This window comes from Ochotona princeps, chromosome 5 (assembly GCF_030435755.1).
Source record: "Ochotona princeps isolate mOchPri1 chromosome 5, mOchPri1.hap1, whole genome shotgun sequence".
NCBI lineage: Eukaryota > Metazoa > Chordata > Mammalia > Lagomorpha > Ochotonidae > Ochotona > Ochotona princeps.
The window spans coordinates 34,473,766-34,490,060 of NC_080836.1; the positions used below are offsets into that span (position 1 = coordinate 34,473,766).

Below are 16,295 nucleotides of genomic sequence, written 5' to 3' on the forward strand. Positions count from 1 at the left end.
GAAATTTTGAAGACATTGTTTTGTACTTTTGATAATTACTGATGTGACACTGATACCTTGAATTTTTGTTAAGTAAAATGGGTGAAGTGGCTGATCTTGTATATTACATGTTTCAGTAATAAACTTACAGCTGTATTATGTTGTGACCTTCCTATGTTAGTATACATTCTTAATTGTACTATTGTTATTTTTAGGCCACTATGAAAACCTTACTTAAAGCTTGGTCAGAATTATATAGAGCATTTGCCCGTTGTGCAGCTTTGGTGGCAACAGCAGAAGAAAACTTGTGTTGTGAGGAGCTTTGCTTTAAGATTTTATCCAGTGTGGAAGAGGAAGACTTTGCTGTGAGTTTGTACCAATCTGGTTGTTTTTTTGTTTTTTGTCTTCCAAAGATTCACTTGAAGTAAATGGGCATTAACACCTGTGAAGTGTCTCTCACTAATGCTATGGAAACAGTTGTGCGTCCTCAGGCTCCTCTACCGTCAGTGTTTCAAGAACATTAGTAGTGGACTCTTTACTACTATTTTTACTCCTATATGCTTTCTTCCTCAGTCCCATCTCATGACTGTTAGCTCTTTTGTTACTCATTTAGAAATTCCTAGTTTTTTTTCCTAAGTTGTATTTTACTGGAAAGGCAGAATTACAGAGAAAAGGAGAGACAAAGATCTTCCTTCTACTGCTTCACTCTACAAGTAGCTTAAGTGGCTGGAGCTGAGCAAATCCAAAGCCAGGAGCCTTTTTTGGGTCTCCCATTTGGGTGCAGCCAGAATTAGAACCGGCACCCATATAGGATCCTGGCACATGTAAGGCGAGGACTTCAGTCTCTAGGCTTCTCTGCCAGGCCCTGAAAGTGCAGTTGACTTGTTCTGGCAACCATTCTGGTTACCAGAGATTTTCCCCTCAAGAGTATCAGTGTGCAGGAGGCCCAGATTTTTGGAATTAAATGGAATTGTGTTTCCATGTAACTGGCATATTTCGTCCTGTTAAATAAATATATAAATGCATTATCAGTGTATATTGCTTACAGAATAGTTACAGGAAAAATCAATGCAGTTTTTTTTAACAGCCATACAGTATTCAGAGTTGGCAAAAATGCGCCAATTACCTAATCCTCTGCCTGCACACACCCATATTTTATGAGTGCCAATTCATGTTCTGGCTGTTTTGCTTTCCATTGGGCTCCCTGATGGTGGCCTGGGAAAAGTAGCAGAGGATGGCCCAAAACCCTGGTCCCTATAACCACATGGAAGACCAGGAAGAGGCTCCTAGCTTCATGTCCACTTAGGTCTGGGCATTGCTGTCGTTTGGGGAGTGAACCAGCAGGTGGAAGATTTTTTTCTGTACCTCTTTCTGTAAATCTCATTTTCCAGTAAAAATGAATCTTTTAAAAAAACTTTTTTTGACCCACAGCTATTAACTGGGAAATATATATTCCATATAAAATGTCTCTTGTGAAAATGTCATTTTGTCAGTCCGTATGGGAATTAGAACTTTCATATTTGGTATTATGCATGAGTTTCTAATTACTGTGCTTGCTGTTTTTCTCTAGAATTTGTTATTTTTAGAGAGGATCATTCATGTAATTACTGTAATGGTTGATTGCATTGATTTTTCACCGTATAATATTAAATACCAGTCCAAAGTTAAATGTAAGTATCTTTGTTGGTTCATTAAGTGTTTCACACATGCTAGTGAGTGGATGTCACAGTAACTCCTTCCAGCTTTTCCCATCTTACCAAGCTTTCCAGTCTTTTTTGAGCATATAAGTTAATATATTTGGAGCTTGAGTGCATGTCTTTATTTTTTTGTAACAGAGTTTATTAATTACAGATTTTGGACTATTTAAAAACAATGATTTAAATAATTTAAATGTTGGTTAAAGTTCTGTTTAGAACTGTGAGTTGACATGAAGATTTTGAAGAAAATATGGAATTCGTCAGTTGATTATAATTCCCCAAGTCATGTTACATTGTTCCATAAATTTAACTTGTTTTTTTACCATTAAAATTTATTTATTGTTTTTACTATTTTTACAACTATGTAGCTTAGTTGTAAAAAATTCTAGATTTTTTGTTGTAAATATTGAGCATTTTAAATGTAATTCTTCAAATAGATCCATAAATTTTTATAGTGTTACTCCCATGTAAGTATTTACAGTGATTATCTGGCACTGATTGAGAATGTTAGTTGATGTTGTTCATGTCGTTCTGGTTAAGTTTGCAATGCATTCCAATTCTCTGTAATAGCACCTAGCATCTCGTTTTTAATGGACACTAGTCACATGCAGATTTAGGGGACATCGTAATAATATGAAAAAAAGTAGCATCCGTGTTTTTTCAGTATGAATTCCTGGGGTTCCATTTCAGTAATTTATCCTAGTTCAGTTCATCATAACAGAAGCGCTAGGATCTCATTTCAGTTTGAAGCATTTCTAATATTTGAGAATATAATTATGATTCGATTAATCACCGATAATTCCCTTATGGTTGTTCTGGCCCGTGTGCCATCCTCTGCTGCTTTCCCAAGCCTAAATTATCAGGGTGCTGGATCATAAATAGAACAGGCAGGATTTGAACCACAATCCATGTAGGATTCCAGTGCTGCAAGCCAAGTGTTATCCTCCTACACCACCTTGTGGGCCCCCGAATATCTGACTGTTGCTTCAGCTATATTTCTGTTTGAGAACAGATTATAGGAATTAAGGTTGACTTCTTTCCCTTCAGTAGTACAGCTACTAAAGTTTAATTTCACAGCTTGAGTTTAATTTTTAATATCACTGCGTTTCCATTTTTAGAAAATTGGTTTGTTTAAAAGGAAAAAAAGTAATGTTGGAATAGTGTGGTTTTTCTGATTGAGAGGTACCTTGAGAGAGTGGTTTAAAAAGGATACAGTGTAGACTTAGTTTTCAGTTTATCTGTTTTTATGAAGAAAATTCCTGTCCTTTTTCAGAACCTGTTAAATTGGAAAAAATATGTAAGAATTATGCATGTTTGCAGATGTGTCAAACCTACATACCTTATAGAATGCCAGTAGCAATTTCTAGTGAAATTTCTAGTGGTTTAGTTTAGAAACAGTTGATTCCTGTTTCTTTATAAATTGCTGCATTTTTTGGGATAAAAGAATGACAAGTTTGAAGTTTAGCATAGTTTTTCCTAGAGGAAATAGACTCATTTTTCCAAATTCTTTATGTGGGTATATGAACTAGCTTTCCTTTATCTGCAATTCTAATATTGTGTAGTAACTTTCAGTGGCATATTAATATTTGCAGTGTCAGTTAAAAGCAAAAATACTAAGCTAGCATTTATGTGGGATATAAGTTGTGAAGATGGATGGTGACACTTTCCAAAATATTTGAGTTTTTAATTAATTCAATTTTATCTTAGCACCGCAGAGACCTTCAGATTGGGCCAAAAAGAAGAAGGAGCCCCTAGGGAAATTGGCTTCTTTATTTAAACTTATTGTGAGAGTGATCTATGCTTTCCACACTCTGAGCTTCAAAGAAGTTCATTCGGACACTCTGCTGGCTGTGGGCAACTCAGTCAGCAGCATTCTCTCCAGTATACTTGGACATATTTCATTACCTTCTATAATGCAAAAAATATTTGCAACTTTAACAAGACCGCTGGCATTGTTTTTTGAAAACGCAAAGTAAGTATTTTGGCCTTAATAGTTTCATTATTTTTATATTGTATTAATTATTTAATTTATGTTTATTGACAGCTAATTTTGACATCAGCTTTGTTATGAATGATAATCTTTACTGTTCAGTGGCTTTGAGGCTAATAAACTGTCTTCTGTTAGGGTTATTACAGAACTATGAAGTAGAGATTGCCTTACTTTTGCATGTTATTCATAATAACTTTTCAATTGTTATGTATTTAGAATCGCTTGTGGAAAGCAGCACACCTATTAAATGTGTTGTAGGTATAGCATGCACTTTTGTGTAGCAGGCATGTTGCATCATATAGGAATTTGACTAATGTCTGCATAAGATTACAATTTTGCATTTTTTTTTAACAGTTCATGATTAGGGAATGTAAAATTGACTTCCTCATAACAGTTGAACATTGTACATAAATCTTGCTCACATTTGCTACTATTTTAGTAAGAAATTAAACTGCTAGTCGAGAAAATATACATTTAAATTATGTAATTTACATGAATTACATAATTACAAAAGTTTGAATATATCTGTACTGCTGTTACATTGAAATCAAAGTGGGCGATGTCCTAAAACCTGGAAAAAAAAATCACAATCAATTGTTGAAGCCATTTTGAGAGGATTCATTAGTGCTGTTAAAAACCAGGAAGGGTTCCATCAATACACTTTGTCTTGTCAAATAAGATTCACTCAGAATGTGTTAGGGACAGTTGTTGTTTTTTTCCCCAAAGATTTATTTTTTATTGGAAAGGCAAATTTACAGAGAGTCAAAAAAAAATCTTCCCTCCACTGGTTGGCTCCCCAACTGGCTTTAGTGCCTGCAGCTGAGCCGAGTTAAAGCTAGGAACCTAGATGCTTCTTCTGGGTCTGCCACACAGGTGCAGGGCTTTGGGTAATTCTCAACTGCCTTCCTAGGCCACAAGTAGGGAGCTGGATGGGAACATAGCAACCGGGACATGAGCTGGTAACCACATGGAATCGCACCATTGCAAGGCAAGGATTTAGCTTTTGAGCCAGTGTGCCAGGTTATAGGGACAGATTTTATAAAATACAGACTACAACCCAACAGCCATGAACTTCTGCAACTTTTTTTGTGCTTATTTCATTATAAAGTTTTTGTGCTTAAATAGGATAATGAGCAACTGATAAGAGCATTTGAGATCTATTCTAGATTTCTTTAAAGTTTGCTACGTATTTCTTAAATCATTAGATTTCTTTTTTTAATGTCCTATTCACTCATTTCTAGGTTTAATTCGTAGACAGTGGTGTCAACTTATAAACTAAGTCACATTGTTCTATATTCCTAGGCTTGATGAAGCTCCTAGAGTGTATAGTTGTCTGAGCATCAAGGTAAAAATAACAGATAATGTCCCATAAAGCACATTTTCATGTTAAATTATTTTTCTTCAAAATAATTTTGTAAAAACTATGTTGAATGGTTTGGGGGGTAACGAAGGGAGAGGGTAAGATATTTCTATATTTATTCAATACTAAGATTGACACTGCTGCCAGCAGTACGGCAGGATGGAGCCAGGAGCTTCATCTTGATGTCTCATCTAGGTGGCAGGGGCCGTAACACTTGGGCTCTTCTGCAGACTTTACCAGTAGCAGGGAGGAGGATCAAAAATGGAGTAGCCGGGATGAAAAACAATGCCCATATCACAGGTGGTGGCTCTACCCGCTGTTCAACAATGATTCCCCCCAGAATTCTGATTTCTAAAGATTACTATCTTTAATATACGTACAAAAATATAAATTCACCTTTTTTTAATAAAGGATTCAAGCTGTTATTCTTTTTTTAAGATTTATTTATTTTATTACAAAGTCAGATATACAGAGAGGAGGAGAGACAGAGAGGAAGATCTCCCGTCTGATGATTCACTCCCCAAGTGAGCTGCAACGGGCCAGTGCGCGCCGATCTGAAGCCTGGAACCTGGAACCTCCTCCAGGTCTCCCACACGGGTGCAGGGTCCCAATGCATTGGGCCGTCCTCGACTGCTTTCCCAGGCCACAAGCAGGGAGCTGGATGGGAAGTGGAGCTGCCAGGATTAGAACCGGCGCCCATATGGGATCCCGGGGCTTTCAAGGCGAGGACTTTAGCCACTAGGCCACGCCGCCGGGCCCCAAGCTGTTATTTTTACTTCCCTCATGACCACAATCAGCAAGGCTGAACAGGCCAAAGGCAGTAGTCAAAAGCTTCAGATTGCTTTCCAACATTGGTGTCAGGGCCTCAAACACTGCTGCTGCCTTTCCCAGACGATTAGCAAGCCGTTGGATTCGAAATGGAACAGCTATGACATGAACTGGCGTTTTAATAAAAAGCCAGTGTTGTGGGCTATGTCTTTACTTACTGATCCATAACCTGGCTCCTAAACTCAAACTTCTTTTCATGCATGATGGATGTTGCCTTAAATTTTGTAGGTAAAAATTTACATAGAGAGATACTCATTTTTGTTAGTCAATTTTTTTTGTTATTGTTAATGAAAGATCTAAAAATGAAGCTGTAGTTTCAATAATGAAATGTACTGTTGATAAAGATGATTTTGAGAGTTCAGTCAAAATTGTTTCACTTTTTTAAATTAGTGTGTTCTGTAAATTGATGATGGTGTGTTTTTTGCTTTTTTTTTGTAGTTAGAAAAGCTACTAGGAGAAATTATTACCTGTCTACAATTCAGCTACACTGGATCTTACGACAATGAATTTCTTGAACAACTCTCCCCACTGTTATGCATAATATTTCTGCACAAGAATAAACAGATACGCAAACAGAGTGCTCAGTTCTGGAATGCCACATTTGCTAAAGTGACAACATTAATTTATCCTGAGGACTTAAAGTATGCTAACAACAAAACTTTTGTACTGCTTTTATTGTGTTGTATTTATCTACTTATCATTTGGGAGCAGTCATTGCGTAATTGTTGGAATTTGTGCTAGTTGTGAGCCATTTTACCTTGTCTTTGATTATTAAGGTAACAGATTTTAGCAATAGAAATAACTCGCTATTTTCCTTAATAAAAGAAGTGTGAAAGGCAGGAAAATTTTTTTAAAGACTTGTTTTTATCAGATTTACAGAGAGAAGGGACAGAAAGAGCTTCCATCTGCTGGTTCACTCCCCAAGTGACCACAATGGCTGGAGCTTCTTTCAGTTCTCGGGCATGGATTCAGGGTCCCAAGACCTTGGTCCGTCCTTGACTGCTTTCCCAGGCAGGGAGTTGTAAGGGAAGTGAAGCAGTCGCAGTATGGACCAGTGCTCATATGGGATCTTGGTGCATATAATGCAAGGACTTTAGTTACTAGGCTATCATGCTGGGCCTGGATGTTTTGTTTTGTTTTTAAAGACAATTTTACTTAATTCTTTGTCGTTTGTTTTGCTGATTAGATCCAAATGCCTGCAACAAATGGGGCTGAGTTAGAACAAAGCCAGTGGTCCAGAACTGAGTATGGGTCTTTCAAACAGGTGACAGTTATCTAAGTACTTGAAGACTCACCAGTTAGGGTGCACTTAGCAGTAAACTTAATTGGGAGAGGTGTAGCTGGGATTAGAACCAAGTGCCAGAGATCCTAAGTGGCAATTCAACTACTCCAAAAGCTGCTTTCTGTAATCATTTTGCTTTTCCTTAAAAGTTTCCATGATAGAAAGTTATTATGTCGGAATTTCGTTATTTCAGAAAGAAATATTAGAAATTTTGAAAGGTATAGAGAAAAATTCAGGTTCTGTAATTTCTCCCAGTTTCTTTATACATGTGTAATTAGTCAGGTGTTTTGTTTACTCAAGATTGTAATTCTTACTGAGTTCGTACATACCCAGTAGTAATTCTGTTTTACTCACATCTGTTGTATAAATTTGTTTCTTAAAAGACAAGTACTGAGACAAGCCAAACAGAAATCTCTGCTTCTGTTACCTGGATTGGAAAATGTTGAAATCATGGAGGAATCCAGTGGACCATATTCAGATGCAGTAAGTCTTAATTTTTGAACATTTGAATACTTGAAATAATTGAAGCTACGTATTCCATGAGAGATTCTTACAAGAACAATTTCAAACTCCAGATACCTCATATTGTTTTGGTAAATGTTCTTTTTGGAAGAACTGATAAAAATAGTTTAGTAGTATCCACATCCAAGCATGATCAACTCTTTAGTTTCTTACTTCTTTCAGTGGAACACTCATTTCTTCCGTTAGAAATCCAGATCCTTGATTTGACATCCCACAATAACCTGTTACTTTGGCTTGTGCATCAGTGTTGTGCATCAGTGTTTCGTGAAGGAAAAGATTAGGGAAGGAAGAAATGAGCATAATAACCATGAGAGAGAGGACATGATAGCAACACTTACTTCTATTCAGTAACACATGACACGTTAAGTAATCATTATAGAGTATAGGACGAAGAAAATGGTACTGCTAACATAGTACTATACTTTTTGTTTTGGCAAAAGTGAAAAGTTCTGCCAGATGACCGTCTGTACTTCCTAAGCCTCAGTGGTCTATGAAAACCATATCTTTTGATGTGAGATTTATAGTGGTATGTCAAGATTTTCATGGGAAATGGTCTTAAAGGATAACCTCAGGGGCTGGGCTCAGAGGTTAAGACTCTGCTTGGCACCTTTCATCCTGTAGCTAGGTGCCTGCTTGGACTCTGGCTCTTCCAGTTCTCACCCGTTAGTGGCAGATAGTGTTGTTTGGAGTAAGGATAAAATTTATGCTGTGTCCTCAAGTTTATAGCTTTGTCATATTTACTTTTTAATAGCTGCTTAAATATTTTCCTTAAATATTTCAAGTAATAGGTAGAATATTTGAGTCTAAAGTTTGATTCACTTTGCAGTATTTCTGTGATACATCTTTTGAAATTTATAAAATTTGATACAAAAATCCATTGTGAGCCTCTCAGGAATCTGCTTTAGAGTGTAGTTTTTTCATTCTTGGATTTTAATAGACTTCAATAATCAGAAGAAATTTGAGATTTAAAATGAGAATGTAATGAGTTGTTTTCCTTAATGAAATTGTTTTAATTTTAATATAACAGGTAGAAAATTCACAATTAAGTTTGAAGATTAGTGGCATGGAAAGAAAATCAAGTGGAAAAAGAGATTCTTTTTTGTCACAAACAAAAGATAAAAAAGATACGAAGACATCAGCCAAAGTATGTTTTTTTCCCTAAAGTTTTGAATTGTGTTTTATTTATTTATTTCGTCTTTTTGTGTTTGCTGGTTCGTTTCAAGTGCCTATAATAGCCATATCTGGGCCAGGCGAAAGGTAGGACAGAAATCTGGATCTCGCCCACAAGGTTGGCAGGGACTCAGGGACATAACCCATGAGCTACTACATCCTGCTTTGTGTGTATCAGAAGGAAGCTGGGTTGGAAGTAGATTAGAGTAAAATTGTCAATCAGAGGCAACCTAACTGCCCATTATGGTACCTCATTTTTTTTTTAAGATTTATTTTTAGTGCAAAGTCAGATATACAGAGAAGGGGAGAGACAGAAAGATCTGATGATTCACTTCCCAAGTGACTGCAGTGGCCAGAGCTGCACTGATCCAAAGCCAGGAACTTTCTCTGGGTCTCTCACTTGGGTACAGGTCCCCAAGTCTTTGGGCTGTCCTTGGCTACTTGCCCAGGCCACGGCAGGGAACTGGATGGGGAGTGGGGCTGCCTTTATTAGAACTGACACCCATATGGGTTCCTGGCACGTGCAAAGCAAGCACTTTAGCCACTATGCCATCGTACTGGGCTCTACATTTTTGCAGTTAATTGAGATTTTACAGTGAAGTATATAGTAGTATAACAAATTTATTTTTGATGATGAATACATAATTGACCAGAGTGGGAGGGATTGAAGGTTAGGGATAAGTGGGTGAAATCATTGCTTCCAGATTCTATTTCTTCTTGTCTCTGGGGACAGGGGAGAGATAAAGGAGGAAGCCACACCCAGCCTTCCAAATGTTCCACTACCCAGAAATGGGAAACTGGTACCCAGTATCAACCCAGGGGCCTAATGTAGTTCATGTGCTGAGGGTTCTGACCAAGCGGTTTGGATAGTTCTGAAATGTTGTTAATTTCAGAGAAGATAGAATCTTAATTGCAGCAACAAGTTGAACAAAATTTTGTTGAATAAATATTGGGATTGATGAAGTTTGATCTAGAAGAGACTGCTGTAGGATAGAAGGGTGCTATATAAGTCTTGGGTGATTTTTTTTTTTTCTTGCAGGCATTTTTCTAAAAAGAACCATGTGATGTTACACTTGTAATTTTGCTTCAGTTTGAGTCTTTGAAGTTGATTCTCACCCCAAATTAGTTGATTCCTATTTCTTGTCCATGCTACTTTTAAAAAAATTTATTTACTTAGTTGAAAGTCAGAAACAGACATCGTCCATCTTCTGGGTCACTGCCCTGATGGCTGTCAGCGGCCAGTGCTTGGTGAAACCAGAGGCAAGAGCTTATTTATTGGATGGTGAGAACTTTAGCTGCTAGGCTACCTACCGTGCCAGGCCATATACTACATTTTTAAAGGATATACTAATTTACTTTGTTTGTTTTTACTGTTTATTGTGGGTAGGAAAAAATGGGAACATCGTACAATTTGCTAATTGATTCCAATTAGTATAAGGACTTAGACTTCAAACTTTGTTATCACTACTCAAACGCTGCATGATGGGAGTACAACAATTTGTAGATGGTTGTTTGGTACAGCATGTAAGTTGTTTCTTGAGATACCTTCATTCCATGTCGAGTACATTCTTTGAGTTGAGACTGCTCTGCTCCCGTTCTGGCTTCTCACTAATGCCAAGGTTGTGAGGAAGCAGGAGTTGGTTGGGTGCCTTGCCAGCCACCTGGGAGATGTGGACTGAGTTCTTTGCTCCTGGCTATCTTCACTTTATCCCAATACTGAGTGATGTTAGCATTTGAGGAATGAAACTACAGGTTTGAGATCTCTTGAGTAAAATAAGGGGAAAACAAAAACTTAAAAGGATTCTTTTTGATAGTAACAACCATTTTACTGTTTATGCTTTTAATCTGCAGATGAGATTAGACTCATCTTTAAAAGCAAAAAATGACATATCTTTAGAAGAAGAAAAATCTGTTGACTTTGTGTTTATATCACCAGAAGAAAATGAAGCGAAGGAGAGAATCTTAACAGAACATCAAAAAGAAGTACTTAAAACAAAGCGGTTTGTAGGCTTTTTGGCTGATATTTAGCATTCTATGTTTATGCTTAGATTTCCCACATAAAGGAAACATTGTAATTTTTAAAATGAAGGTAATATCTGTACTGATTTTTTAAATTTTATGATGGTTATGCAGTTGAGAAGGATGCATGTCCATGTAGACTGCCAGTTAGGAAGGGGGAAGATTGAGAATGTGGCAAATTGGATGAAACTGTTGTTTCCAATCCCCCCCCGCAATTTTCCCTCTATATCTGTGGAATCAAAAGTTGTTCTGTTCGAAAGTATTTGCCTGACATAACAAAACAAGCTAGTTGATGTGCCAGTGATTCAGAATTTCTCTAATGAGAAGGGTTGGGAAAGGTATTTACATAAAACATGCTAAGATTGGCTTTTAGGTCTTGATTTCCTTTTGTTTGTAAAAGACTGTGTGGCAGTGTTTACATTTCATTTCTAATTGTAGGAACATCAAATGTTTTGAAGTTGCTTATCTAAAATTTTTTTTTAGATGTGATATTCCCACAATGTATAATAATCTGGATGTGTCACAAGATACTTTGTTTTCTAATCAGTATAGTCAAGAAGAATCTATGTGAGTATGGAAACTTTCTAACTTGAATGATTTCTTACATTTAAGTAATTACAAATAACCACATAATACAAATTTAATTTTAGGGAAGTTTCAACTTCTACCAGAAAAACAAAGGAAGATTCAAAGGTAATGGTAAGGTTTTTTTTATCATGTTGTGTTTCAGTTCTTACCACCACCCTTCCATTAATAGAGTTTCTGAAACGTGAGTAGGTTTCCATTTTATTAATTTTTCATTGTAATCTTTGAGCTCCCATTCAGTATTAACGGTATTGTAGTGTATGTGGATACATATACACATAGGTTTAAAATGCATGTATTTGCCTTTAGGAACATAATCATCACTCAACTTTGCAACATTCAGAATCTTTTAACTACTAAATCTTAACATTAAATTTTCTTGTAAAGTGACAATGTTTACTGGGTAACCTATAACTATATATATATACATTTTTGTGCAGGAGGAGCAAATGAAGAGTCATATTGTCAGGCCTCAAGATGTTATGGGAAACTGTGGTACAGATGAGCATCTTCCAAAGGCTCCCCTTTCAAATAATGAGTGTAGTTGTATTAATGAAAGCAATCCAGAAATATCCAGCATTAGCAATGATGGCAGGAAAGGAGCTCTAAGTTCATCGAAGAGTATCTCTACTGAATGTGAATCTAATGCAGACAGTGCTTTCGTTGGCAGTAGTGGCTCCATTTCTAACACCACTGTGTCTGGAACTCCTCTACAGCCTACAAGTCGCAGGCAAAGTTTCATTACCTTGGAGAAATTTGATGGTTCAGAAAATAGACCTTTTAGTCCTTCCCCACTGAACGATCTGTCGTCATCTGTTTCAGTGAGAAATAGTCAGGAAAATATGAATAAAACAGATACTCCATCAAAAACAAAGACGAGAGAAGTTGTTTCAAAATGTGACTCTGATAAATTAGTGAATGGAATTAAGGGATCTGGCCGGAGGTGGAGTAAAGCAGAACAATCCGGGAATAAAAGGTCTAAGCCCTTATTGAGGTCTGATCAAGAGAAAAACACTCAGGAATCTATTGAAGGTGTAATAACTTCAGAAAATAATCCTGCTGGTTTGCTCAGTCAAACCGAATGTGCATTAGATGGTCGTCCTGAGTACATAGAAGAAGATGAAGGTTCTAAGCTTAAATCTGCAACAGAAAATGCAGTATTGGCAAGTAGTACTGTAGAAGAGAAAAGTACAGGGGTTAATTTGGACTCCAAAGAAAACACACCCCCTGCAGTAATAGCAGCAGATCAGATGGTAAATGAGGAAAGTCAGATTCATGTGACTCCAAATCCGAAAACCCTTAGGAGGTCATCAAGACGGCGTTCTGACATGGCAGATTTCAGCGCTGATAGCCAGGATAAAGAGAATAATCATCAAAAAAGGGAAAGGCGTAGTAAAGAAGAAGAAAAATCTCTGCAAAAAAGTCCCTTTCATGTAAAAGAGGATGTGTTACCAAAACAAAAACTGGCTTCAGAGCAAACTGCACAAGAAAATACAACTAACAAAGACAACAATATACATCAGAAAATTTCTGGGGAAACCAGTGCTACCAGTGAAATTGACCAAAATAAACGAAAGTCAGACATTGAGAATATATCTTCAGAGTGCGATGGTTCCCAGGATGCTTCAGAAAAATCCTCTGAGAAAACTTTAAGAGGGCGAACACGTTACCAGACAAGAAGAGCCTCTCAGGGCTTGCTTTCCAGCATTGAAAACTCAGAATCTGATAGTTCTGAGGCAAAAGAGGACGGCTCTAGAAAGAAGAGATCTGGAAAATGGAAAAACAAAGGCAATGATAGTCTTGACATTGAAGAGCAAGAAGAGAAAATGGTAAAACATGAATGTGTGACAGTTGAAACTCAGATGCATGATAATAAAGGAGTCTCAGAAGATGATTCAGACATGAAATCAACTTGTCAAAAAGATGACAGTAGTGTAATGCCTCAGGATTCTGCAAAATCCTCAGATTTGTTGCATGTTTCTGATGATGTATCAAATACACAAGAAGAGAAGAATAAACCTACCAAATGTGCAAGTCCACCTTTGCCAGAATCAAATCTAAGGACTAGAAATGCCAGTAAGAGACTGCATAGGCGTGAGTCTGATGATAACAGTTTGGGAGAATCATCAAAAGCAGGGACATCAGACAGTTCTTCGCTTTCTGAAAAAAGTCTTCAAACTCTTGAATGCCAACATAAGAGAAGTAGGAGAGTGCGGAAATCAAAAGGTTGTGATTGCTGTGGTGAAAAATCCCAGTCACAAGAGAAATCAGTAACTGGTTTAAAGAATACTGAAAATGATGAAAAGATGACTGGTGTAGAAAAGATAGATGTACAAATACCTGTGAATGTATCAGAAAGTTCTAGTCTGGATTCCAAAGTAAAAGTGTTAGATGAACAACACAGTGTAAATTTTCACTTTGATCTCAAGGAAGAAACTGATACTATTAATGATTCATTAGTTGTGCCTCACTCTCACTTGAAAGACAGTGTTATTCAAGAATCTTTTCCTTCTCCAATAAGTCTTGAGAAGAATCATAGTGTTGTTTCTGCTGAAGGGGAAATATTTAGTAGCCAAGAGCCAGCGAATAAGAAATTTAGAGCTGTTGGACCATGTCTAAGTGATCCCAAAGACATTGAACAGAAATGTTCTTTAGAGACCAAAGAAGATACCCTGGAAGTCAACTCTCAAATCAAATGCAACGTTATTAATGAGAGCGAAGAGTGTAAAGTACTAGCAGAATCTAATCCAGAGGAAGTAGAAGGTGTGATGTTGGATGCAGAAGATGGTAAAGGTGAAATTATCTCCTCTGAGCAAGAGAACACCAAAAGTGAAGTTTTTGGAAAAGTGGTAGTAACAGAAAGTAATGAAACAAGCGAAGCACCTGAAGCAGTCACAGCTGAAATACTGAATGGTGAAAAAGCTTCAACTGAAGAATTCAATTCGAGTATTAGTCTTTCTGATAATAATATTCCTGTAAAACGTGATGCTCAAGGCCAGATTCCTGAGCAGGCAGTTGGTGAAGTTAGCAGAGGAAGTGATAAAACAAGTGATGAAACAGAGGAGCATGGAGGCCCCTCTGGAGAAACAGATACCAGCATGGACACCTGTGATGAACAGGTGAGCAGTGATGTGGACGCTGAAACTGAGCCTGTCAGGGAAGCTGAGGACAGGGACATGACTGTAGCGACCTCAAAGACTGAAGAAACTGAAATAAACAACGAAATGAATATAGGAGCTGACGGGATTGTTCCTGGCACACCAGCAATGAATACCGAAGAACAGAAGGTTGATTCTGAAAACACTGAAGCAAATAATGATCTTGATAAGAAAGTAAATAATGAACTTGAAGAAACAAAATTAGAAGACAGGCAAATTATAGTAGGAGATGATATTTTACCAGAAGTTCATGAAAGTTCAAATAAAATGGACGAATCATTCCAGTCCTTGACATCCGAAACAATGGTCTCTGACCTGATTAGAGAAGATAATGGATCTCCTCAAAAACCAAGGGAATGCGATCCTTTACTCATGTCAGTAAATGGAAGTCCCAGTTGCATGCAGACTCGATGTGTGTGGTCACCCTTGGCTTCTCCATCCACTAGTATTTTAAAGAGGGGACTAAAAAGATCCCAAGAGGATGAGAACTCTTCGCCTGTTAATAAGGTAAGTGGAATGATTGTATAATAAGGGCTAGGTGTAGTGTAGGGATATTATCAAGATACCTGGTGAATTACAGGGTGCTATACTGATGATTCACTTTTGCCATGGTTACGCAAGGAGAAAGGGCAGGGAAGATGAAGGTGTTGACAAGCGGAGACGAGCCATTGGACTGTTACTCCAGCAGATTAAACATTTAAAGATACAAAGGGAGCTTTACACATTGTTCCCTTTTGGTAAGTCTAGGATGAGTCTGAATCTTTCCTGTTTCTGAGTATCATTTGTTGGAATCCAGGTTTAGGAGTTTAGGCAATACTGATTGCTGTTGATGGAGCAGTCTTCAGTACGAGCTTGGGTGGTGTGCTATTCACTCTAAATGTGTATGTAAACCCATCTACAGACTTTGTCTAAAGATAGCTTAAACTGTTCATCTTCAGTTTCTAGATGTGATTTCATTTTTTTTTTTAAAGATATATTCATTTTATTACAGCCAGATATACAGAGAGGAGGAGAGACAGAGAGGAAGATCTCCCATCCGATGTTTCACTCCCCAAGTGAGCCGCAACAGGCCGATGCACGCCGATCCGAAGCCTGGAACCTGGAACCTCTTCCGGGTCTCCCACGCGGGTGCAGTGTCCCAATGCATTGGGCCGTCCTCAGCTGCCTTCCCAGGCCACAAGCAGGGAGCTGGATGGGAAGTGGAGCTGCCAGGATTAGAACTGGCGCCCATATGGGATCCCGGGGCTTTCAAGGCAAGGACTTTAGCTGCTAGGCCACGCTGCCAGGCCCAGTGATTTCATTTTTAATCTGTTTATTTACACTGCCATCTCCTGCATAAAACTGACTAAATTGCACTAAAAACTGTAAGGAAATTGGGGTTATTTGCATGTTTTCTTTAAGTTCTGGTATAGTGCTTCATAGATGATTTGTTGAATAATAAGTAAAAATGGGAAAAAAAATGGTTAGAGTTTGAACTAGAGGTTGAGATGAAAGTTGACTCCCAGGTTTTGAGTGGCTGCATCCTGTGTCAGAGTGACTGAGTTTGAGTCCCAGTTTTGTTTCTCAATTTCAACTTGTTGGGAGTGCACACTATGCAGGAATAGGTAACAGCTCAGTTCCCTGGCACCCTGACGGCATTGTAGAAAACCTGAACGGAATTCCCAGCTCCTGGCTTCAGCCTGCACCATTGTGAGCATTTGCCAAG

At 37.7% G+C, this 16,295-nt stretch overlaps 1 protein-coding gene across 4 annotated transcripts in view; it reads left to right on the forward strand.

Moving 5' to 3' along the window:
• Positions 1-16,295, forward strand: part of RIF1 (replication timing regulatory factor 1) — a 260,403-nt gene that overhangs the window by 34,065 nt on the left and 210,043 nt on the right. For all 4 annotated transcript variants that reach the window (XR_009245441.1, XM_058664474.1, XM_058664476.1 and 1 more), the window contains exons 20-30: positions 195-344; positions 1,550-1,649; positions 3,384-3,648; positions 4,969-5,011; positions 6,293-6,495; positions 7,520-7,619; positions 8,686-8,802; positions 10,680-10,828; positions 11,331-11,414; positions 11,498-11,540; positions 11,873-15,097. Coding sequence is in view for 3 of the 4 variants with exons in the window: in XM_058664474.1 (XP_058520457.1) it covers positions 195-344; positions 1,550-1,649; positions 3,384-3,648; positions 4,969-5,011; positions 6,293-6,495; positions 7,520-7,619; positions 8,686-8,802; positions 10,680-10,828; positions 11,331-11,414; positions 11,498-11,540; positions 11,873-15,097 (4,479 nt within the window). In the remaining variant the exon portion in view is untranslated. The remainder of the gene's footprint in view (positions 1-194; positions 345-1,549; positions 1,650-3,383; positions 3,649-4,968; positions 5,012-6,292; positions 6,496-7,519; positions 7,620-8,685; positions 8,803-10,679; positions 10,829-11,330; positions 11,415-11,497; positions 11,541-11,872; positions 15,098-16,295) is intronic.